The 25,152-nt window shown below is 33.9% G+C and overlaps 1 protein-coding gene across 4 annotated transcripts in view; it reads left to right on the forward strand.

Moving 5' to 3' along the window:
* The window catches only part of LOC120628721 (myosin-IIIb-like), a 56,097-nt gene that overhangs the window by 20,204 nt on the left and 10,741 nt on the right, over nt 1-25,152 (forward strand). For 2 of the 4 annotated variants that reach the window (XM_039897321.1, XM_039897303.1), the window contains exons 2-5: nt 21,521-21,711; nt 23,300-23,455; nt 23,729-24,010; nt 24,094-24,396. In XM_039897321.1, coding sequence (XP_039753255.1) covers nt 21,547-21,711; nt 23,300-23,455; nt 23,729-24,010; nt 24,094-24,396 — 906 coding nt within the window. In that variant the 5' untranslated portion in view covers nt 21,521-21,546. Of the gene's footprint in view, nt 1-21,520; nt 21,712-23,299; nt 23,456-23,728; nt 24,011-24,093; nt 24,397-25,152 lie in introns of those variants that run through there. The other 2 variants (XR_005658974.1, XM_039897312.1) reach the window with 1 other exon arrangement.

Below are 25,152 nucleotides of genomic sequence, written 5' to 3' on the forward strand. Positions count from 1 at the left end.
GCTGCTCCAGAGCGATTTTTAAAATCCAAAAATCAATTACTTAGGTACGCTATCTTACTACCTATTTTTTATTTATTATTATTGGCAATAGATTAGGTGTTTATATTGCTGCTATTCTGTTAGATTCATACGCAAATCAAGAGAAGGGATTTGTTTGTTATTTAATACACCCTCGGCCTATTAACCTCCTAAAGGAGCAATGACTTAGAGCATAGACCCACCACGCTACTCCATTGTGGGGTGGTAGGTTTTAGAGACGATAGTGATTATAATCGAGACCTTAACGTGCTTTCCTAGAAACGAGGTCACCGGAAACCGTCAATTTCTAACTTCAGATTGTTTTTGAGAATTCTTTAGAAACACCCAATGTATGCCCGATCTGGGATTCAATCCAGGACCAAGTGATCCATAGTTAAACGTGCTAACCACTTGACGAACGAGGCAATTATGTAATAACAAAACAAGTTTCGTGACTAACGAAGAGCATAAAAGTAAAACAAATCAATTGTTTCTGCAATAACGCCGAAGTTAATACTAATTGAATGCCATTATTTACCCTTCATTGTGAAAAAGAAAGTGGTGCTCTCTCGTTATAACAGTAATTTTTCGAATGCTGGCGCTATTATTTTTAAAAGAACGATCTTCAATTTATTGAATCTTTTTCTCTCGCAAACTGATATGAAAGGTGATATCTTACCTTATATGTAATATATGAAGTATGAGGAGAAAAAATAGGATGTATGGGAAACAAAATTTTTTTTCTCCTCTTACCTGGTGGTTCTCAAGGGAGCGTAAGCACTCTTGTCTTCATGTTTTCTTCTGTACACGCTTTTTTTTTCATGTACACGTATGTCTATAAATTGTATATATAAATATATATTTATATATTTTATATATATATATATATTTACCGTTGCAGCAAGAATGCGTCTTTTTCGCCTACAAACTTATTTGACAGGTGAAGTCGTACTATGTCATTTAACCTAATCCTACATTACCACACAACCTTTTATATTATTAACTGAATCATACCTGATGGTAAGTGTTTTTATTAAGATGTACGCGGGCTAACGTGGTGTAGACGATTTATTAAACCCGGCATACGGCATACGCTTTACCGATCGGTTTTTACGCGGCATCGTACCGCAACGCTATATCGTGTGGCGGCACTTCTTTGTGTGAAAGGTCGTAACCGCGACAGAAGCCACCCAACTGGCAAACTCTATACAAAGACAGATTTACTTTACTCCAGAGTTCTTTAAACTAAGTAACTTATAATAGAGCACAGTAGGTAATCTGGGACCATAATCGCCATCGGTCCGTTGTGTACAATAAAATTGACGATTGTGTAATTATAAAGATGCTAACTTCCGCTAAGATTTACGATTTAATGGTAATTTAATACAGAAAAGGCCTGAATATTTAAACATTTCAAATATTAGTTTAATATTCTATTGCAAAAGCCGGCCTACATATAATTCATTATGAATTAATAACTGTGGCATATTACTCACAATTATCTCACAATGAAAGGTTATGTTTTAGAAGTCAATGATTTTGTGTCCGGCAATCTGTATGTACTTTTATCTGTTTTTAATAGATTTCCTTGGTTTGTTTTAGCGCTCAGCGTGTCAAAAACTCTAAATAAATTATGCCCAACATTTATTAGCAAAGAATAATACATTATTGTCGTTGGCGTAAAATAACTCGTATTATGAAAGGGCTTGCCTTACTCAAACACTACTCGTCCAACAATTGTTATATCCCCGAAGCTTTTAAAGTGCTGCTAAGGAACATTGCAAGGAATTCAAAACAAGTCAATTGAAAAATATTTTTGAAAAAGCAATCTTTCGTTTTTAAATGGTAACAAATTCACATGGCCAATTTGGCACCTACCCTAGAATTTGGCGGAGTACAATCAATATCTACGAGTATGTGATTCTTATTAGAACTCATTATATTTTACCAACAGATTATTAATATACCTACTATTTTTTTGTCCCACTAATCTAATTTATTTTGTTTATCCACTTTTATACACTCGATAATGCAGCATAGCAACCGAAGAAAATACGACTATTAAGTCGTAGCATATTTCATTTTATATTAGTTTTTTAGTATATCATAAACCGTCTTCATTTAAATCATTGAAATGCAAGCTTTATCTATCATGTGAATTTAGAAATTAAAGTAGTTTTATGTTGTTCATATGAAGATAAGTCAATACTCGACTCTATTATAGAAGAGACAGACAGAATATAGTTAATCGGATTAGTCTATTGCGGTCATCTTCACTCCTCTCCGCACATCTCAGATTATTGAAAACGTGACCTTTTATGGGTTTGCGTCTCAAAAACTCATAAAATATAGTTCAAAAGTATAATTGTCACCTATAACTATTGATGAGAAATATTTAAATTTATGGAATTTATAATTACCTTAAATCATGGCCACCGTTATTATCTCCGTTATCGTAAAGTGGGACATTCGCCAATATACGTATTTATGTATTTTATGTCCGTCCTCGTGCGATATTCGAAAGGTGTCTTAAATATAACAGATTTATTGATTGCCACTTATTTCTAAGCTCTATTTGTGAAATAATATTGCAGTATAGGTTTATAATACACCAATCGATTATAATATCAATATTGCGCTGTCAAGAGATCTAGTTATTGCCAAATACAAATATTTTCTGTTAAGTAATATATCTGCTAAAGAAACAATATTTTTAAAATTCCACAAAAAAAAAATTCAAGTTTCCGCATTATACTTACTCTAAATACTCTACAAGATTTATGCACAAAAATATTCGACACGAATATTATTTTGGTAACACACGTGGAAGTCTGGAGAGCTTAGCAAAGATAGATAAATAAGTAGATGGATAAATTCTATATTGCACACGATTAAAAAACAAAATCATAATTGGTATGGGAATTAAGTAACAAAATTCGCTTTAAGCGATCTCTTCTGCTAGACTAATGAAGAAGAACTAAATGATTATGGAAACGTGTCTGTGGAATGTATCAAAAAAATATTTAAAAGACATTTTGAATGAATGAATGACTTAATGCACTTTTATTGGACACCACATAAACATACAGAAGAATTGTAAATAAAAATTTAACACAAAGTATACAATTTGGCGGCCTTATCGCTACAGCAGCAGCGATCTCTTCCAGGCAACCAATGGCGTGGCATATAAATATATATATATTTTTTTTTATGTCGATAATGGATGTTTTTTTGAATTCCACTACAACTTGGCCCTTGACTGTATTCTCACCTGGTGTTCAATGATGATGAAAGTCTTAAGATGGTAGCGCGCTAACTTGGTAGAGGAATGGCAGTTATATTAAATTAAACCCGTACCTGTAATAGGTTTTCACGCGGCATCGTTCGAGAACGCTAATACGCTTGGTGGCACGTCTTTGTCGTTATGGTGGTTACTAGCCACGACCTGAGCCTCTGGACGGACCAGATCAGAGGAAATTCATAAATTATAAATTCCAAAAATGCCCTTACCTTGGATCGAAACCGGAACCTTTTACTTAGAAGACCACAGCGCTTACCACTAGGGTCTATACTCTATCTACTACTAAGGATTGTTACGAAAATACTTTTTGTGCGTTAATATTAGTTACCTCCTAGGTACATGGATTTAGGAAAAACTGCAATCAACTGTTGATTTATTAAGACATCAAACTTCCACCAGTCTTGCACATTGTGGAATGTGGATATTCACAAAACAGTTTTGTTTTTGAACGCCACTGCAAATAGTAAACGTCATTATGGCACATAAGCGGTATGAATTCATGCTTTCAAGGTTGCGCATTGCTGCTGTAATTGCCCATAATGAGCATGTGTACATAAAAATTAAGCTTTAAATACATTCATGTACCCATCATATTATAATGGCGCTGGGATATTTGACATATTTATTTATCTACCAGTTATCAACAAAGCGGAGATTGGTAAAAAAATAATTGTGCTCCAGTGGGCCTTTACTAGTTTCTGCTAAGAGGAAATACACTAAAAACCAGAAATGAATATATATACCTACATACATTTTTTACTACACGTTAGGAGAACTAACCTTAGAAGACGGTTTTTGAAAATAACTTAAAGTCTTTACAGTAGTACTGTCACAGTAGTATGCCTAATGTGGTGTCGATTCGAATGATTTGTTGATTTAATAAATACAATTATAGATATATATATATTATATACTTGTTTCTTAATGACAAGGTTGCTTGGAATAATCCGGCTCCGCTTTTATCTCTCACAAGATAGAAAAATGAATTTTAAAATGTAAATTGTTGATATTGGAAAACACCAACTTCTGAGTTTCTTGCCGGCTTCTTCTTGGTAGAATCTGCCTTCCGAACCGGTTGTAGAGTCACACAGACAGACTTGACGTTTCAAAAGTGCTTATATTAGGCCTACTTGAAATAAATGAATTTTTAATTTTTTTAATTTTTCTTAGTCATATTGCTGTACCTGCTTTTAATGATACATAATATTAATATAGATAATATAATCTACATCGGATGAGGTATGCTGTTAAGATATTGTTAACAAATTAAATTACATTATTATCAAATTATATCTTTAATCCCTTTTAACATTACGATTGCGAATTGGAGATTTTTTATATTTGTTCTTTCTAGCAACACGCTAACCTATTCGTAAAAAATGTATGGCAGTTTATTACCCCTTATGGCCTTTTAGTTTTTACGGAACGTTAAATAGCTTAATGGCACAACTTGGCTGATAAAAAAAGCTTTATTTTCTCTTACTAGGTAGATACTCAAAGATGCGATTACTTGCTCAATAAATCATACTTAATACCACCCATACGTTAAGAGATACTGCAAGTGCACTTGTCCGGCTTTTTTAATTGATAAATCACTCTCGCGTTAGAAGCGAACGTTTATTTTTATGGCTAAAGGCCAGTTGAACCAGGCATACAGTCCAGACGTTAAAGTGACCATATATCTTCAGATCCAAATATGGATAGAAATTAATTATAACAGCCCACATTTTGTGAAATTAATAATGTCCTATTTATCCCTAACTTGTCTAACCCTTTTCAATAAAAAACAATTCGCTTTTATTCGCTGTTCTTATTATTTCCATATCTACCTAAATTACTTAGCGTCTCGGCTGCATTTTTTTTTCTTTTATTCGTCTCATACCTAAATTTTAATGTATATATATATATATATATAAACACATGTTAAATGTATGTATATATTAAAGTTCTCCCATATTCCACTTGTCACTCATGATATCATCTGTTGTTTGATTGCGTGGCAGAAATCGCTTTATAGCAGTACACTTAGCCAGTTGTACACTTCAATTAGGTCAATTTGTCGTTTTATGTTGTTATTCTTTGTGTTTTTCGGTGTACAGCGAGTGTACAGTCATCTTCAGCTTAGTAAATCCTATTGCTAGGTTAAAACTCTCTACTGAAAAATCAGAGAACAACCAATCAAAACTTCTTTTATTCAAAATGACCTATCATAGGCATTTATTAATCGTTATATCGTAGTCATATATATAACGCGGCCTAGTTGTGCTGGTAAAACTAAAACAATAATAAACTTAGCCGGTTATTATTTTGGTTTTTAACTATGATTGTACACTAAGTTAGAGTAGCTTAGTTTGACGTTGAAACTTAGTATTGTAATAAATGGGTATGACTTTTCAACTTAACGCATCAGGTAAAACCAACATTTTTAACCAATCAGAGCAAGTCGCCATTCGAAAATCAAACAACGACCAAAAACCCAGTGCTGTATACTGTTCTGGGCTGACAAAATTAGCTAACACTCTATCTATATCTATTATTTTTACATGGTAATCGAAAGGACGCGTTTTTCAAAGCGAGACTATCTCACCGTATGCGAGTTATATGGTCATGCTATATCCCGTACATTGACCCTGATCGTACATTATAGCGCCCTGGTTGAAGGGATTACTCTTTTGAGGCTTCATTGAACCTAGTGCTTATCGAGATCCGTTAAAACTTTTATCTTTTCTTTGTCAGCACCCCCAGTAGTCGCCGCGATATTGAGCTAGTAAAAAGAGTTTTTGTTTCATTCCAGTAAAAGTAAGCCTTTAACTGCAGCCTCACCTGATGGTTTGTGATGATGCAGTCTAATGCGTGTGATAATATTATTTGACTAATATATTATTATATTTTATATTATTTTTATATCCATATTACTTATTATTAGACGGCCGATTGGCATAGTGGACAGCGACCTTTTTTTATGTTTATAGACGAGCGCTTGACTGCAATCACACCTGATATTAAGCGATGATACAGCCTAAGGCGGAGCGCGCTTGCCTAGAAGATGCCTATTCACTCTTCATTTCAAGGGCTTTCTGAGTCCAAGGCAGTGGATTCGGTTCCAACAACTGAAAAATGTTTGAATGATGAACATGACTGTTTTTCAGTGTCTGGGTGTATCTGTATATTGTACGTATTTATGCTATTGTTCATAAAAATCTTCATCAGTTATCTTAGTAGTACCGATAACACAAGCAACGCTTATTTTGGGGCTAGATGGCTATGTGTGTATTGTCGTATTATATTTAATAGTTTATAACTGTTGAAACGTATTATTTGTTGGTACAAAACATATTCCCTTAGTGTATCAAAATTTATGTTGGTGACGCCATTTTGGATATCATTGTCAATAGCGATAAATAAAATTAAGTGTTTATAAAAAAAATACAATTTAAAATGAAATAAATAATTTTGTTATAATAATAAATTATTCTTTGAATATTTAGTATCAATTACCAAATAATAAGGTATTATGCCTTAAATCATGAGAGTGAGGGTTACGTTTTGTGTTGTAAAGTGTAGAGTCCTTTGCGTTCGTTTCCAGTTTGCTTACTGGAAACGGACGTAGTGAATGGTACTTATATGCAGGGAAATTATCTTAGATTAACGAGAAATTAGGAATTCCACGTGTCTCATATACCTGACAAGAGTACAATACACTCAATCGCGTGTTTTTGTCTTAACCACCTAGAGCAGTTAGTCAACGCTCAACGCACCTTTTTAAGTGACGCAACTTATTTATACCTAGATAGAAACGTACTCCATTTATTTATTTCCTATGAGAACTCTACATATATGTGTATATGTGTGTGTACATCCCCATGAAAGCTACCACTTTACTATGGATTTAATAGTAGCCTTCAATAGTGTTAATTATCTACATTCAGTTTTACGGCGTCGAACTAAGTGATAATGTTAGAGGTAACCGAGTCGAATGTCCTTGTCAGTTTAATATAATGGTACAGCATGGGCATGTATCAGAAACGAATGAGTTCCAGAAATGCAGTTCGAGTTGTGCGAAATATATCCCGTACATTATTATTTTCATAAAAATAAAATAAAAAATAATGTAAGCTTTTTTTTTTTATTAAGTGATCGATAATGTTATACGTGGTTCTTTTTCAAAAAGTTTATGCGCGGTTTTACAGCAGCCACCAGGTAATGCCATAACGCGGGCGTCGGCTACTTCAAAGACTCCTCAATTTCTGCGCTCTTACCCGAATTGCTGCACTCTAACAGGGTTTTCATTAAAATTGATTTTGTTTATTGGCATATTCTTATGAACAAGGTGTGACAACAAATGTGAAATGCAAATAAATTGAAATTGACTCGGCACGTTTAAAACACCTGCAAACTGCACCTGCAGTGTTTCAAATGACAAAACGAGTGATGATGAGTAGGTAAATGATTAAATTATGTATCTTCCTAACTGCAAACTATTTTAGCGGATGAACGATATATGTCGTGGCTTTCCACAAAGTAGTAATGATTATAGTCTATAGGTATTATTCTACATCAGCCTGCAAGGTTTGATAAGTCGATACGTTTTCTTGAATATTTTAGAAACGTTAGCTTTTAACTCCTTGCGCGCCATTTGAATGCAAAACGTAGTAGCATTGTTGGCTACAAAAAGAATGGAAAGCTTTGTGCATGTCGAAAAATCGCCTTTTACACCGAGTGTTATTTGACTCCTTTATGCGGAAAGCAAATACTTGTTTCGGTCTGGTTGGTGTACGTTTGACAAATGTTTGCTTTCCAAACTAACTTACCCGTAGCTACTAGGTATTGCTGCAAATCGCCGGTCGTTTTTGCGCAATTAATGTAACCATATTAAGCTCTACATTTTAGCTTTACATCTTAAAGGAGTTTGCCTCCTTTCAAATATTGCTTTTAAACCTGAATAAGCCATATTTGAAAGTAGGCATTATCATTACTTAACCTCAGTAGTAGTAGAACTTTTTGTGACCGAGCTCGTTCCGGGAATAGGTAATTTATAATTTCTTCAATCCTTATACTCCACACCAAAGAGATCTTCGGCAATGTACCCTCTACGCACGTTTGGCTCCAACGCCGGAGGATCCTCAGGAGATGTTGACTTTACAATGAATTGTTAATTTTCATGATATATCATGGATTTCCGCAAAGTAACGCCTGCTTTTATCCAATACTACCGCTATGTTTAGTTCTGTCGCAAGCAGCGTTGCTGTGCTCTGGTCTGAAGGGCTTGATTACCGGTGTAATTGCCGCACTGTGAAAATTGTTGCTTGCATGCGTGCTGTTTTGTTTTTAGACGATGGTTTTTCACTTTCCATTAGGTGGGCCGTCGGTTTGGTCCGTCAATTTTAACTATATAAAATCCGAACCGATTGGTTTCATACCTTGTTTCAGAGAGCAAGTTAAAGGACAAAATTAAACCGTATTCATTGATTTCATGTAGGTCAAGTCTGAAGTATCTCTTCGAACGGTTGAATCTCAAATTTCGCTGAGTCGGCTAGAAACTTGAAAAATGCAACTAAGGTCGCATTTTTTCATGATCGACATTTTACAATTTTCCAAAAAAATGTATCTTATATATTGCAGTCGAATTAGCCTTAAATTCGCATAGAACTAAAAAATTGTATGTATGTTTGTAACACCATAATAAATGAAAACTGAATGAATACTAAGGAATTCGTAAATTTTATAAAATTGCACATTGATTCTCTTGAGTAAAGCTTTCATTTGCGATTATTATCACTGAAAAAGATAATTAGTACCTAAGTTTTTTTTATTCCACTACACGTCAGGCCTTGGCTGCAATCTTGTTTGGTAAGTGAAAATTCAGCCAAAGATGATAGCGGGCTGGCCTGTTAGAGGAATTTTAGTTATATTAATTCCATACCCCTGATTAGTGTCTACGCTAAAACGCTTAGCAGAACGTCTTTGTCAGTAGGATGGTAACTAGACCCGGCTGAAGTCTGAACCAGAAAGATGTATTTTTCATTTCTAATCAAACTCTGAAACTACTGAACCGATACTAAAGAACCTAATAATTCTCTGACCACTAGAAAAATATTTAATAAGATAGGCTTTTTCATTATTAATAAAGTTTCAGCCTGAAATAGTTACATTTAATTCCAAACCTAATATTATGATTACAAATAAGTAAAGCAAGTCATAAGATAACACATTTTATGTCTAGAATATTTTAAAATTTAACGGTGAATTTCAGTCATTGTTATCAGGCTTTTTAATATGAATCCTTCTGAAATTGATTTTACTATCAAGGCAATCTTTTACTTATAGATAAACATTGCCCTTAACATCATATTAATATTTGGACGCATAGTTTCGGACATAAATAAATGTAAATACGTACGGGACAGGAGTTATAGTACTTTTTACGAGGATGAAAAGATTATGTAAAAGTAATCATTGGAGCAGCGTGATGGGGGAGAACTAGATCAAATAGTTCTTGAGCAAACTCTCCGAAATATAGTTAGTTATCTTGTTGTTTGGTTATCTATGCATAGATATTTACCTGGCTAAGCTGTACACCTTCAGCTGTCTATGCTATCAGAAAAATTAGACAGTTAACAGATGTTAAAACTGCTAGGCTTGTTTATTTTGCATAGATATTTCGACAGTGTAATATCGTATGGAATCTTGTTATGGGACAGAGCTGCGGATATAGAAACTATATTTATACTAGGAAAAAGAGCTGTGCGATATATATACCTAACTTAAACCACTCGATTCCCTTCATGCCAAATTCAATGAAGTAGGTGTACTTACAGTTAATTTATAATATATTAATAATAATATAATCTTTATCAAACAAAACATTAGTAGTTATAAAGAAAAAAAAAAAATTTGTTCACACACGGTAGAAGTGTAACTTCTGCAAAGTAGCCTACGACAGATTGAGGTGGATGTAGAGTATCAGAACTATTAGGATAAATGTAAGGTCTATTATATAAAAAAATGTATAATGTTTTCTATCCCATTCTGTCCTATACATTTATGTGTTTGTGTCTCTATGGACTTATTTTTTCGACGATTCTAAAGAAGTCTCATTACAATAATCTATAAACAATCGACTTACCTGCTCGAAACGGACATAAATTAGTGATCTGCATATCGCCTGGGAAAAGTACAGTTATCATTTTTAGGGATGGGAATATGCTGGTATAAAATGATACTCAAAGTAATATTAGACCTACCTTTACCTAAGTTTGAACAATATTTTAAAACACATTTATTCAAACGTGGATAGTACACGATTCCTTAAGGCTGCTTGGAAGCACGCCACTCCGCTCTCATCTCTCACAAGATAGGAAAATTCTACAGATTGTTAAAGTGTAGAATGATTTTGCAAAAGAACAAACTGCTGAGTTTCTTGCCGACTCTTCTCAGTCTGCCTTCCGAACCGGTGGTAGAGTCACTACAAACAGACTGACTTGACATTTCAAAAGTGCTTATAAACTATTCCTTCTTAAAATAAATGAATTTTGAATTGTATGTTCCAAATCCTCTTATAAGAGAAAATGCATATTGTCCCATTGAACACAATATGGCACTTCCTAGTAGTCTCATTAATGTGCTGGGGATGATGAAGATGAAATAAATATATTTCATTTTAGTTTATATTTTGGAGGAGTTCTCTGATTTGTTTTTTTTTATACGAACAAGCTAAAACATTCCAGTTGGTAACAATATACACCAGTGTTCGTGAGAACATCAATAAACCTATATAGGATTTCCTATATCACTAATCACATACAAAAACATTACCTAGGCAAACAATAGATAAAAAACTGGCGAAGTGCGAGTCAGACTCGCGCATCTAGAGTTCTGTTCCTATTAAGAACACAAACAACTATAAATTATTTATTTTTCTGCATTGGCTATATTTTTCTCGGGGAAAGGATAATAAATTGTCTTTTCTCACAGCTTTATCAATTCTCTGAGCATCGACGCACTAGTGGTTATAGTATCCAAATAATAATACGTGTAATAATGAACAGGAATTAAATTATCTTCTAATGCTGTGCTTTGGCAGGTGGAAACGTTAATTTTATGCCTTCTTCCCTATCAGAGGACAAAAAGGGGATATATATTTTTATTATTATATTATATTTTTACTTCTGACCACGCTAGCCGTGCTGGAACGATATAGTAAAGTAGGCTAGGTAGGATAGTGGATAGGTAGGAGAGATTATTACAATTTACTACTAGATTGCTATAAATTAAATTAAAATTGCAACGCAGGCTTTCAGCAAATGCAATGTAGATAATGCCCTTTTTTACAAATTATTTATTTAAAGGGGTTTTGTCACAACGTAACTATGTCACCCCAATGGAATCTAAACATAACAATAAATAAACTATTACTAGTTTACTCTCCGCTTTAGCGCTAATAGAATAATTATAAAGCATTGTTGCCTTCTCAGATTAAGGAAGGCAAGAATTTGTTTCACAGTCCTATATTAATTAATCCTATATAAAGCTTGTGCAATAACACAATTATATAACAACGGTAACAATTGTAGTACTATATTATGTTAAACGAAAGGATGAAGCCATCCCATAAGGCGTTTTACAATATATTTACGGAACTCTAAAAAAACCATCAGGGCGTGAGATTTTCATTAGCATAAAATTACGTGCTTGTGAAAATACATTGACCCCATAAGACGTGATAGATAGATATCTTTGAAAGGCATTCTGAATACCTTCAAATTAATTACATACACCAGTCATAATGAGAAGGTACGATCTAGATACACTGAGATTGAGAATATTGTGTTGTTATTATGTGTACGAACAATAGCGTCAGGTTGTCGGTTGGAACGTGGTTACCAGCACGTAATGAGATACCACAAATAACGTATAATGTTGCTTATTTCGTGCTCTTTGCTATACCTATACGCCCGCAGCTCCATTATTTTTTTTTTTTTGCGATAAGATATTAGTCTAAGATTATTTTTCATTTGATTAAAAAAAAAACGAGAAAAAACGCCCACGAAGTCGCGGGAAAGCAATAGTTAATACAGAACTCGCAATGTTCCAAAATCATTGATCTGACACGTCATTTGGTTATTAAATGCACTTTCATTAAAGAAGAAAAGTTTCATAAAATACAGCTTTGAAATATGTATGTTATTAGAGGTATGATGAAAGTATTTATATTGTACCCTGCATCGAATTTACTAAAATTTTGTTTTTCGATCCAATAATACTAGCTTTATGGATTTAAAAATGTGATTCATTTGTTTATATACACATGCCGCCATTTGAACGATGCCCTGTTGGTGCTGGCGTTTTTAGCGATATGCCTCGCCCTAAATGGTGTCCACGATTTTCCAATTAGATTGGATCACTAAGATGTCTAAACATGAAGCAATTTTAATTTAAATTTATAACACGTTTCACTGCTGGACAAAGGAGAAGCGGTGAGAAATGAATTGGTTTATACATTTTGTAGATCACGCTCTTCTATAGAAATGTTTGAAGCATGTTGGTCCCCGGTGAAAGTTTTCGAAAGAAAGAAAAAGGAATATGAGAGCTTTCGTCAATCCATCCTCGTAATCATTCATAGAATATGAATATGATAAAGAACTGACTATTCATCTTATTTTTGAAGTCATTGACAGTTGTAGAGTAATATGGTATTTAATACACCATAAATGGCATTATAACCAAAGTACGTTACTACATGCAGTTCTATTTATAGACACATAAAAAGGATATTGTCGATTAAACTGCGAAGTAAGTAAATTTTAAAATGACTTTAGTTAAATTTTTCATTTCCTTGATAACAAAACGTGAATTTGCTCTTATACTTAAAGACAATTTTGCGATGTAGAAATGTCCCTTAGTGTATATCCCTATCCCTAATAATATTATAAATGTCAATGTCAATTTGTTTGTTACGCTTTCACGCAAAAACTACTTAACCGATCCTCATGAAACATTGTACACATATTTTTGGAAGTGTTAGAAGTAATATAGGATATTTTACATCCTGACATTAAGCTCGGTTCCTTTGCGAGAGAGGATGAAGTGTTTGACGATTTTACACCATAACTCCGACAAATTATAACCGATTTAAATAATTGTTTTTGTGCTATAGATGTTATAATATGTGTTCAATTTTGCCCAAATTGTGGTTGGAGATAGAGGACAGAACCCCTCAGCGGACAACAGCAAACCCAAATCAAATGCCACATTAAAAAACAAAATAAAACGCAGACGAAGTTGCGGGCAACAGCTAGTATATATATTTAACGTTTTTTATTATACTTTAGCAAAATGCAGTAGTCAAGACCTTATTTGAATTTATTTTCGAATATTGGCAAATGCTTACAATTACAGTCATCGCTCCTTTTGCGGGACACTTACCTACTTCCTTTCTATCTTTAGCCAAGAGTTGCGTGATTGCTCATGTATTATACATTCTATGCAAAATACCGACGAATAAGGATCAAACGATTCGTCACTGCTTTCCATCGATTCCAAAACGGATATGGGCAATATCTACCCGGATCTGCCCATCTTAGATCATACTGGAATCCACCTAAATATTTTGCCATAAATATTTAAAATTATTTCTCTTGCATTATCTCTTCAGTAGACTATTGAAATCCACATCTTAATAAGTTTTCCGCCTGCCTAATTATAACGAATGCGTTGATATTTATGTTTATAAGAAGCTTATATACAGATTTAAAGCTAGCAGAAAATCGTCTTGATCAAATAAATTAGATATATATGGGCATCCCTACAAGTACCTGAGTAACCATCAAAAACGCGTTGCGAAGCTGAAGTGGCAATGCACAGGGCCCACAGCTCGGACGACTAATGTGTTTGCAGAGTTCTCACTGGGTAGAAATTAAAAAATAAAACGAATAAATCAAATATTTCTATTTACAAATGACAAAAGTCACAAATAAACGCCACAATATAAATCGGACTCCTCTTACACATAAGCCATTTCCAGGAGTTGACGTTCATTTCTTGAAACGAAAACAAAACTTATCTTTCTGTAATTATAACGTTCTAAAGAATATGAGGTTGGATAAACTTTCTGGGGTAGGTAGGTTAATATATAGTATATATATATATATATATATATGTAGTATAAAATGTATAGTCATGATACCTAAATGATTTTTATAAAAACATACGCTTGATTAATAATTTTGTATATGACCACACTATGTAAATTATGTCGTATTTGTAAAACAACCCGGGCCATAAAAATGCATTGGTTTACCTATTGTTGTCATTAATATCTAGGAAATGAATGCGCAACGTTCACGCACGAATTGACGAAATCAGTTCCTAGGTTTATAACATTGAATTAAAGTGGCCGTCTTGTAACGTTCTGCGATTATTATACAGTTTTTGTTTTGCTTTGTAACTGAAATGCAAGTGTATACATATTTTCTTTTTTATTTCATTGTTTTATAAAGGTTGTATTATATATATTTTGATAGGCTCGAATTTGAACGTCAGCAGTTGCATCTATGGGAAAGTGTACATGTGGCCCAAGATAAGACTTGCTTACCAAAAAACAGTTCACTAGGTTGCGAAGTTGTAAGAAGCAAGTAACTGATTTCAAGCCATATAGATAGTAATTAAAAATACATTTTGTTGACCACTGAGTGTCAGTTATTGCAGCAGCAGACTCGAGCCTCAGGGAAGATTTTAGTTTGGTTTATATTACAACTTATACTTTAAAAATACCGGGGGATAAAAGCAGTGAAGTCCATTTTCTTTTCAACGAGAAAAGAGCATTCCACAGTCAAATACACGTAGGTACCTACACTTTAAATATATTATGTAGATTTCTTTAAGACATTCTTTCGCCAAGCACGTTGAATACAAATTAGGCTTTTAAATATAAAAAATTTAGAAAATCTAAATACCAAAAATCTAAATTCAACTAAATAGTGAGAATAGGTGATAGTTTCAACTCTTTTGGTATGCTTCATGGGTACATTAATAGAGGCACACATTTTATGGTATTTTCTAACCCGATTAGTACGAAAATTATTCAAACATAAATGCATTAGATATGAAATTGCTAATATATAATTTTTTTGTCTGTAAATAATAAGAAATGATGATAATTTTTTTTTTTAATTTCTTTTTTTTTCTCTGGTCTGGTCGGGTGGCTAGTTACCGACAAAGACGTGCCGTAGAAACCAATTAGGGGTAACCGTTAGCCCGCTACCATTTAGACTGCATCATCACTTAACACCAGGTGAGGTTGCAGTCAAGGGCTAACTTGTAGTGGTGGTGTATCTCAACTGCGCACGAAATCTTTTCGTTACGCAAAATCTTAGAGACCTCGATAGGAATTCTTTCTAGCTCTACACTCTACTCTAGCTTCAAATGTTTAAGAAACTTCGTCGGTTCAATACGTTCACTGATTCGATGGGCTGTCCATCGGGCCGAAAGACCTATTTTTCCAGCAACGTCGATCCGATTTTTATGTATACATCACGCTTCCACAATAACATAACAATAGATGTTTTTTTATTAAAAGGTTTTTAGATTTGTTTGACCTATTTTAATGTTCAATTTAACGTTTACCATTTCGCCGTTGACTTGGCACAAGGTCAGGTTGTATTTGTTCCTAAAAAGTAACCTTTATTAGTTTGATCAGTAAAAAGCAAAGTTAAAATACGTGATGGCTCACCATGGTTGAGTGATTTTGTGTTGTCTAAATACCTACAATGTCTTTACATTTTCCGTGCCTAGATGAAGGATAAATAAATCACTTTTTTATATTTATAACTAACGGACCAAACATATGGCCCACCTCAGGGTAACTAGCCATAGCTTATAAGCAGAGCAGCAAGATATGCAAGGAACACGTCTTTGCAACGATGCTGCTTAGCGGCAGTAATAAACAATGTGGTAGTACTTCTCCGGAGGAGCTCTGTCACAAAAAGCTCTACTTGTACTACAAAATACTCTATTTTTTACATTTATATCGCAACCATTTACCATCCTATTTACAAAATTGTTCAGCTAAGCGATGTATTCTTTTCGATTTTTGTTGTGAGTTAAGATTCCTTCCCAATCGTCTTGCGATGGTTCGCTATAAAATTAACATACTTTCAAATATAAAAGAAATCTGAGGACACTTATTCAACTCTTTCACCCAACGTAGTCATGTTTATTGCAGTATAGGTACGCTTATCACCACATCGGACGTCCACTGCTGGACATAGGTCTTTTGTAGGGAGTTCCAAATACCACGGTCAGGTGCCGTTTGAGTCCGGCGGGTTCCTGCGACTCGTTTGATGTAATCCATCCACGCTGCAGATACCTATATGAATTCATAAATACCTACAACCGAAAACATTGCCCTCCAAATGCAGTCGCGGAAAAAGCTGTTAAAATGCAAGTGATGTAAAGAAAAGAAAGTAAAAAAATCTTGGCGCATGTCATGTTAAGAAGCAATCTGACCAATTTGTCGGTGTTGTTATAGTTTCGTGATAAAAACAGTAGTGAAAGTGTCGCCTCGGTAGTCGGTACGTCGAGGTGTCTTTTCGCATGAAAATATTTTAATGTCTTGTATTGTGCGCTAATTAGTTAAAATGACGTTATTTCATATTATATACTACCTGTTGTTTAATACCTACCAGTAGTTTTATACTTATAGGCCATAAATTAATGGATTTCAAAATATCTTTCCCTCATATAATTGTTAAAACCGTATTTAAACATTAACTTGAATTTTGCGCTCATGATTTATATGATTCAATTTATATAACAGCCCAGCTAGCACTAAAATTTAACAATGTCTCATTTAGAACTCAGTCTGAATCGGTTATTGCGAGTAGATTTCAGAATTATGAACACAAACAAACAGATAATACGTTAATGACATAGATGATACTCGGAACATGATTCCGATTACGCCTCAATTGGATGGATTACTACAAATAATGTTTGCATTGCAACATTCTCACGGACCCAGTTGAAACATAATAGACAAATATTGCCATGTGTAGCGATATAGTAAGCGCGTATACAAATACTGCGATTCATGTCAGTATTACGACACTTCACATACCTACATACTCTTAGGCGCTTCGCAGACAAAGACACTTGTGTATGTATGATACAAGGCAATGCCTAGATAAGTCACGCGTAATCTAAGGAGATTCCTAGGCATACATTAACCGTTCACCAATAGTTATCACCTAAGAGTTGTCGAAACTTTTCTTTTTATATAGATATCGCCTAAATCATTATGCATTCGATGAGTTGAGTGAAAACGGGCATTAGAGCATGCATGCATGGGCATGTAAAAAAATATCTAAACTAAACTAAATTAACAGGTCCAAAACTAGTAAGTACCAGCCTTTTCACTAAATATTAAAAGAGGTGTAGGAGTTTATACCTTTTAGTTGCCGGTGTCGGACACAATATGACATACCATTCATTGTAAAACTTAAGAGAAACAAGCACCGAACCTATTGCTAAACTGTTGTTTTCAGAATCCTGGGGGGATATTACCATCTGTTTAAGCAATATTATCTACTTTCAAACTGTCATTTGCCTAAAATAAGGATTATAATTCTTTGTTATAATTACCAAGGCAACTAATCCTATCCTTAAGTTTTGTATGGTTTTTACGTTTGCACAAGGCCTTATATCTACAGGGGTGACACCAATATGACACTTGTGTAAAAATTGTTAATACAAGTACATAAATTACGTCATTTGTAACCATTAACCAATGCAATGTTCAGTATGGTCGTATGAGGCGTACGAACACACGTTCACTTGCTCTCAATTGAGGTGTTCGTAATATCAGATTTTGCGGTGAAAATTCGATACGATATGTTCCAATAACATAATTATTTAATGTCATCAAAATGCATTCAACTTTAACGGTGAAGGAAAACATCGTGAGGAAACCTGCATGCCTGAGAGTTCTCCATAAAGTTCTCAAAGGCGTATGGAGTCTACCAATCCGCACTGGGCCAGCGTGGTGGACTACGCGACCTAACCCCTTCTCTAGGCCGGTATTGGGTTTCATACGATGATGATAATTAGATAATTATAAGGTGGTAAACCGATTTTGCATCCTGGAAAAGGATTAAGATACGTTTACTTTTAGGTCAGGAAAACTAACTGTTTTAGTACGCTTTTTAAAAAACCACAACAAATGCAGAATGGCTCACAAAATGAAGAATTACATAAATTTTGACACATTTGCCATTTGAGACATTTGCATAAATATTGCAATTAAGTAGTTTTTTTTAATAATAATAATTTTAATGTTCCTTAAAAATGACAATAAATATAGTTGGTTTGACCACTGATGCCTAAACTAGGTATTCAGCGCTCTCCCCTTTACATGAACGAGTTTATTGTACATTAACAAAACATGAAAAAACTAATTTAAAAGGGTAATTAAACCGGTTACATTAAAATAAAACGGATTAAAGCGTTTTAGTAACTTGTATTAAAATAATTTCGCCAAGATAAATTTAAATATATCGAACTCGAGCGTATAAGAATTACAATTTACCCTGTATAATGGGTACTTAAAATAATTACTAAATATAGTACCCAAATTAATTGTTTGTTTTTCCTTTGCGCCCTAACTAAGTGACAATTCTACTTGATTTTGTCATAGAGTTAGTGGAAAGGATGTCTAGTAATATAGGCTACCTACTTTTCATTCCAGGAAAACCAATGGTTCGAGATTTGTAAAAAGCCGTAATAAAAGTGGAAGAAGAACGCGGGCAAAGTTAATAAACAAAATAAAATCAGTTATCCCTATTTATACAGTATTATGTCCCGAAATTTTAATGAATTACTCAGGAAACTTACTGCAAAATAGGTAACTTTGAGACATTTTTCCGTCGAGGGAACTGATAACTACTTAGTCAGAAAATATATGATCAAGAATAAATACATTTTTTTCGCTGTGACGAATACATGGTGTTCGAACCTTATTAAGGAATGCTCAGCATCTTACAGTTTAAAATATATTTTAGCGAGAATCGTACTACCTTCCGTTATGCATACATCGTCGCGGGAATCTAAACACTGTCTGGTGTCACTTATGTTTACGTTAACATCACGGCACGCGAGCCAAAGCCGTCATGCAACGTTGCAACATAAAGCAAGCTTAATATTATGCGATCGGATATTTTATGATGCTTCGTTAGCGGACTCAATAAAGCCTACAGTTAATATGCAAATACAAATAAAACTAGATTCAAATTAAATTGCTTCTAGATTTATTTGATAGCTTTCCTTTCGAAAAAGGATACATAAATAGCTTGTTTAACAGAGACTTCTGCCCAGTAGTGGCCCTTGGCTGATGGTGATGACTACTATTCAATGACATATACAGTTTTAACTTTTATAACCAAACCAAATACTTACCTTTATATACATACATTTAAAAGGATTCTTAATGTTTTGTAGAGCTGTATTTAAATCTCCCTCAATCTTAGACTGCATCCAATACATGTGCAGTAATATTTAGGTCAGCAATTTAAGCTGATTAATCTTAACTTGGCTACATGATTATTGTATAGCAGACATCTATTACCATTCAATATTATATTTCTTTTTATCAAAGTAGAATGAATGGTACGTTATGTTACAAGTTTGACACGTATATTTAACTCGAACCGCAAAATAGTCACGTGATCTAGTTAAAATAGTACTTATATATTTAATACTATTTTGAAAATCTATCAGGCAATGGGCCCTTCGTTATTATTTCCATGTATGCAACTTTGACCAAGTCAAAGATTTACAATGTAAATAGGACTTAATTTAAGCCAATGGGTAAAAAGCAAACATTCACTATTTATTGCAGTCGGACGTGGAACGGAATCACATGCTAATGAGGGTTTTTAAACATCTCAATATGTATAATTCCACAGGTAAAGATGTAGATGCAGAGTGATCTATTTGTAAGTGGGTTGTACACAAAAAATTATACTTATGCACTTATACCCCCTTACTAATAAACGTTGTAGAGCAGTTGAATAACTATGCAATGTTTTGTCTCCGTCTTTCGATTGTAAAATTCCTGATCATAGATAGAGAAAAAACATGTAATTTTCTGATGTACCAGCTATGCAACGTTTATTATGATAGTAAGGTTTCCAGTCCCCACCTAGTCTTTATCTTTTAAAACTGTTTCTGAATGACTGACTGTCAAACAACGCAAAGCTTGTACCGCTAAAGCTGTCGTTAAAATGCCTTTGTGTAAACATTACCTTATTTCTTCAAGATAAATGTAGGTTTTCCTACAACAAACAAGTGGGTGAAATGGGATGAAATATTATTTTTTCTTTCTATGCCCTAATTGCTGGTTGCAAACCTTCTCAGTGGAAAGATTAGACGCTACTTCAATGATAGGGTAGTGTCCCGTATGTTTATTTTCAAAAGGTTATATGAAATGGTAATCATAAATACCACGCAAATGGAGTTTTGGAGCATCAGCTAGTAATAAATGGTCTGACTGTAAGGTACCCACTAGGAACATCCGCATGTGCTTTTTCGTAATAATGCAATATTTTATATTGATAATAGTAATGGCATAACGTACATATATAATATTTTGCTTGCTTATATAGCTTGCATTTAATAAGTGTGTCATGAATAAGGAAAAACAAAAATATGTATACGTCAATTTAAATGTTATGAACAGACGATTGTATAATAGGTATTAATATTAGTCATCTCGTTAACTTTGTAGCAGACATTGCAAATTAGAAATGGAAATGTTGCCTGTTCCCAGCTGTGGGATGATATTGATTTAATCAGCTATCTTAGCAAAATTGATCCTGTGGCGGAGAGAAACGACCATTTTTTTATTTACTGTTCAAAAGCTTTGAAAGGGACACGCGCTGGTTCCGTGTTATTTACATTTGACACTTAACTAATCCTAAGAACAACGAATAATAAAAACTAATCACTTGTCACCTGTACCTTCACTTAAAAAAGTGTAATTTACCTTTAAAGATAAGCAACTTCACTAAGGGACTAGGGTAACACTTCGAAATTGTTTTTTTTTTATTTTTTTTTCTTTATTTGGTTTACCAACAGCTTTATATTTCAAAAAAACCGTTTAAAAACAATTTAAACTAGCTTATATTAAAATTACGTTTTTCTTTCCAGATGTAACCAATGTGAAGCATTAAACAATGCGCAGCGACATGGCGTACCGTGGACTTTCCCAGCACGTGGAGCTGGATCGTGCTGCGGATCCACAGGATCGGTTTACGCTACAGGAGCTGATTGGTGAAGGCACATACGGTGAAGTGTACTGTGCTAAAGACAAGAAGACTGGGCGACGAGTTGCTGTTAAGGTAAAAAATAATCCTTATTTTATTAGGAACAGCCCACTAAACTACAACAAAGCAGAGTGGTTGGTCTATGCTCTTAACTCTTCTAATATGACAGAGAGGACCTGTGCCATGTAGGCCATTAGACACACTTAGATTCTGGAGAAAATGCGTTACTTTGCGGGAGTCCGTATAATATTATTCGCTAAAATCTGCGACAACTAGACAGAGGTTAGTCTGTAATGGTGTTTAAATTAATACATAGTATGGAAAAGTTGTTTTAATTACAACTAAGTATGCCTTGTAAAGACAACGTTTCATTGTTCTGGTGCCCCGTGCCCGAGCGAAACGTGCATAGAGAGTGTATTTTTGTAGATTTTGATTGTAATTTTCCATGTAAACTCACGTCTCATCCACCTTAGCATAAATCAGGCATTATACATGGCATACAATATTTATTTATAGAAAAAGAACCCGCTGTTTGCTAGTTATCGCGGATTATAGAAGTTTTATGCTATTGTCTTCCAATAATTTTGATTCTACCCGTTTGTACCTACATGTTATTGTAATTACACCTATATAAATGACCAAGTTAATGATTTCACACGCTGCGGCTTCCACTTGACCACTGTAACTTGGGTCCGATTGAAGATCCAAGTAGATGATTCACACAGGTAGGTACAGAATGGCAAATAAACACGTTAGAGTAAGCGGTAATAACATAGAGTATAAGGTAGTCATATTGAGGTCTGATGCAGTCATACAGGCAGTGCAAGAAAGATTTTATACACGGTCGGGACGCTGTCTAGACGATGACAGCTTTTACCACGAGATCATAAAGAAGTGCTGTATTTCTTCTTTACTGTGATAACACGGTACAATGAATCTTGTTTAACGTGATAAAAAAAACGTTCATCATTGAATTAACCATTTGGCTATGGAACACGTTCACCAGAATATTATGATTGTGCCATTTGTGTTTAATAATCTAAAAAAATGTTATTTTCGTATCAAAATTGTGTAATAATAATTATTATTTCGAATCTATTGAATATTTGTTTTTTTCAATAAACTTAGTACAAATAAATTATACCTTTGATATTTAAAGATTTTGCAATGTAATTTTATTTTGACTTAAATAAACATGAACTCTAGGTATATTAATTTATCGTTCTAAATTAACAAGAAAAGGTAAGTATCTAAATATCTGATTGAAATAGTAGTATATTTCACGAATAATAAAGGTGAGTCACTTCACGAAGCTCACAAAGAGTTCTATTTTATAGAAGCTATTGTTAGCGTTTAGCTTGTAATGGATTGCGTAGATATTATCTCAAAAGTTTATATTGATGTCAAGGTCACAGTGCCATTTGCACCATGATGAATGCAGCCTTTATGTCAATGTTTATATGAGTAGATAGCAGTCCTAATGTTTATAATGCATGTTAGGATAAACATTGTAGTCACGACCAAATAATTTTAAAGCGCAACATCATGTCATACGTAATATCATAAATCATAGAATGAACATTGCTTTATGACGCCCTGAATAATCGTAAGTCTTTGATTGATTTATTAAAAATGATAATTGAGTAATATTTCATGTTTACAGATTTTAGAAAACATTGCTGAGAATATAGAAGAAATAGAAGAAGAGTTTCTCGTATTCAGGGATTTATCCAGCCATACAAATATCCCCGAATTCTTTGGATTATTCTTGAAGCGAGGATTATCATCTGAAGATGATCAAATATGGTTTGTTATGGAGGTAAGCATTTGTCATATTTTAAAATGGTAATAGTATTGACTGTTTATTTTTTATACCGAGTAAGGTGGGAAATGGCTTTATATGGATAGATTTCAATCCAATTTTTGAAGAACGAAACAACTTTACTATAATTTTAAGAGGCTTCTCCAGCCTTGTATTTTTACCATACAATTTTTTTTGATTACAGCTAATCTCGTGATCTATGTGATCATGACTAATATGGATAATTATCTCATCAACCTTATTATACAACACAGCTTATTTACCTTCCAGCTTTGCACAGGTGGTTCAGTGACTGATTTGAGTGCAGGAATGCGAGCTCGCGGAAGCAGTTTAACAGAGCCACAGCTTGCTTATGTCCTTCGTGGTACAGTGCGTGCCTTGACATATCTTCACGCTCATCGATGTATGCATCGAGATGTTAAAGGACATAATATATTATTGACTGAACAAGCTGAAGTAAAACTTGTGGATTTTGGCGTGTCATCCCACTTAGCTGCAACAGTTGCAAGAAGAAATACGTCTGTGGGTACTCCGTACTGGATGGCACCTGAGGTATAAAACTTGTATGAAATTTTTCTTTTATAACATTTTCTTGGAGTCATGAAACGAATACAAATTTAAATCTTTTGTTTTAGGTGATAGCATGTGAGCAACAATTAGATCAATCCTATGATTGCAGATGTGATGTTTGGTCTGTCGGTATCACAGCCATAGAATTAGCAGAAGGAGAACCACCACTATCTGGTTTACATCCAATGCGAGCCTTGTTTCAAATTCCTCGCAATCCACCACCAACTTTATCACATCCTGAAGTTTTTTCTTCACAATTATCGGATTTTATTTCGGAATGTTTGGTGAAAGATATGAACCAACGACCATTCGCCCGAGAACTATTAGAGCATCCTTTACTCCTAGCTGTAAATAATTTTGAGGATAAGGTAATTATAAGAACTACATATATAATTATAATCTATATGAATGTATCTAAAGATATATTGTTCCTTAGTTCCGAGTGCTACCCTCGTTTAATATAAAAATATAGGATTAATATCTTTAAAAGTTAAATGCATTTAATTTTTATTAATAAACGTACGTCTGTACTAAGTTCTACGTAAAACAAGTTATTATCATCTGTTATGTGGCTCAATAAGTAGTTAAAAATGTTTAGTTTATATGCTGTTAAGTTTTAAAAAGGTGTTGTAACCTGCTAAACTGTTAGTAGTATATTATTGATTTGTTCAACCAAGGCTAGTCACTAGGATATGAACTGTAATACTATTATTTATTTAATAAAGATATTTTAAAAACAAACAAACAAACAAAGATATATTAAACACAATACGAATATATTAAGATCACTTGCTTTAAAGGCGAAGGAAACATCGTGAGGAAACCTACATGCCTGACAGTTCTCCATAATGTAATCAGGGGCGTGTGAAATCCAACAACCCGCACTGGGCCAGCATGGTGGACTATGGCCTGAACTCTTCTGAGAGGAGGGAATCGTGTCCTTCAGTGGGCTGGATAATGATGATGACTATGATTATATTAAATATTCATCCACGTGCATTTTCTTATTTAATTTTAATTATCTCAAGCAAACTGTATTATGCGTGTGTTCTTTTATGTTTTAAGAACTAGCACTCTAATTTCGGATATTTGTATTTATGGACATTAAGGATATAAACTGTAAG

This window comes from Pararge aegeria, chromosome 2 (assembly GCF_905163445.1).
Source record: "Pararge aegeria chromosome 2, ilParAegt1.1, whole genome shotgun sequence".
Taxonomy (NCBI): Eukaryota; Metazoa; Arthropoda; class Insecta; order Lepidoptera; family Nymphalidae; genus Pararge; species Pararge aegeria.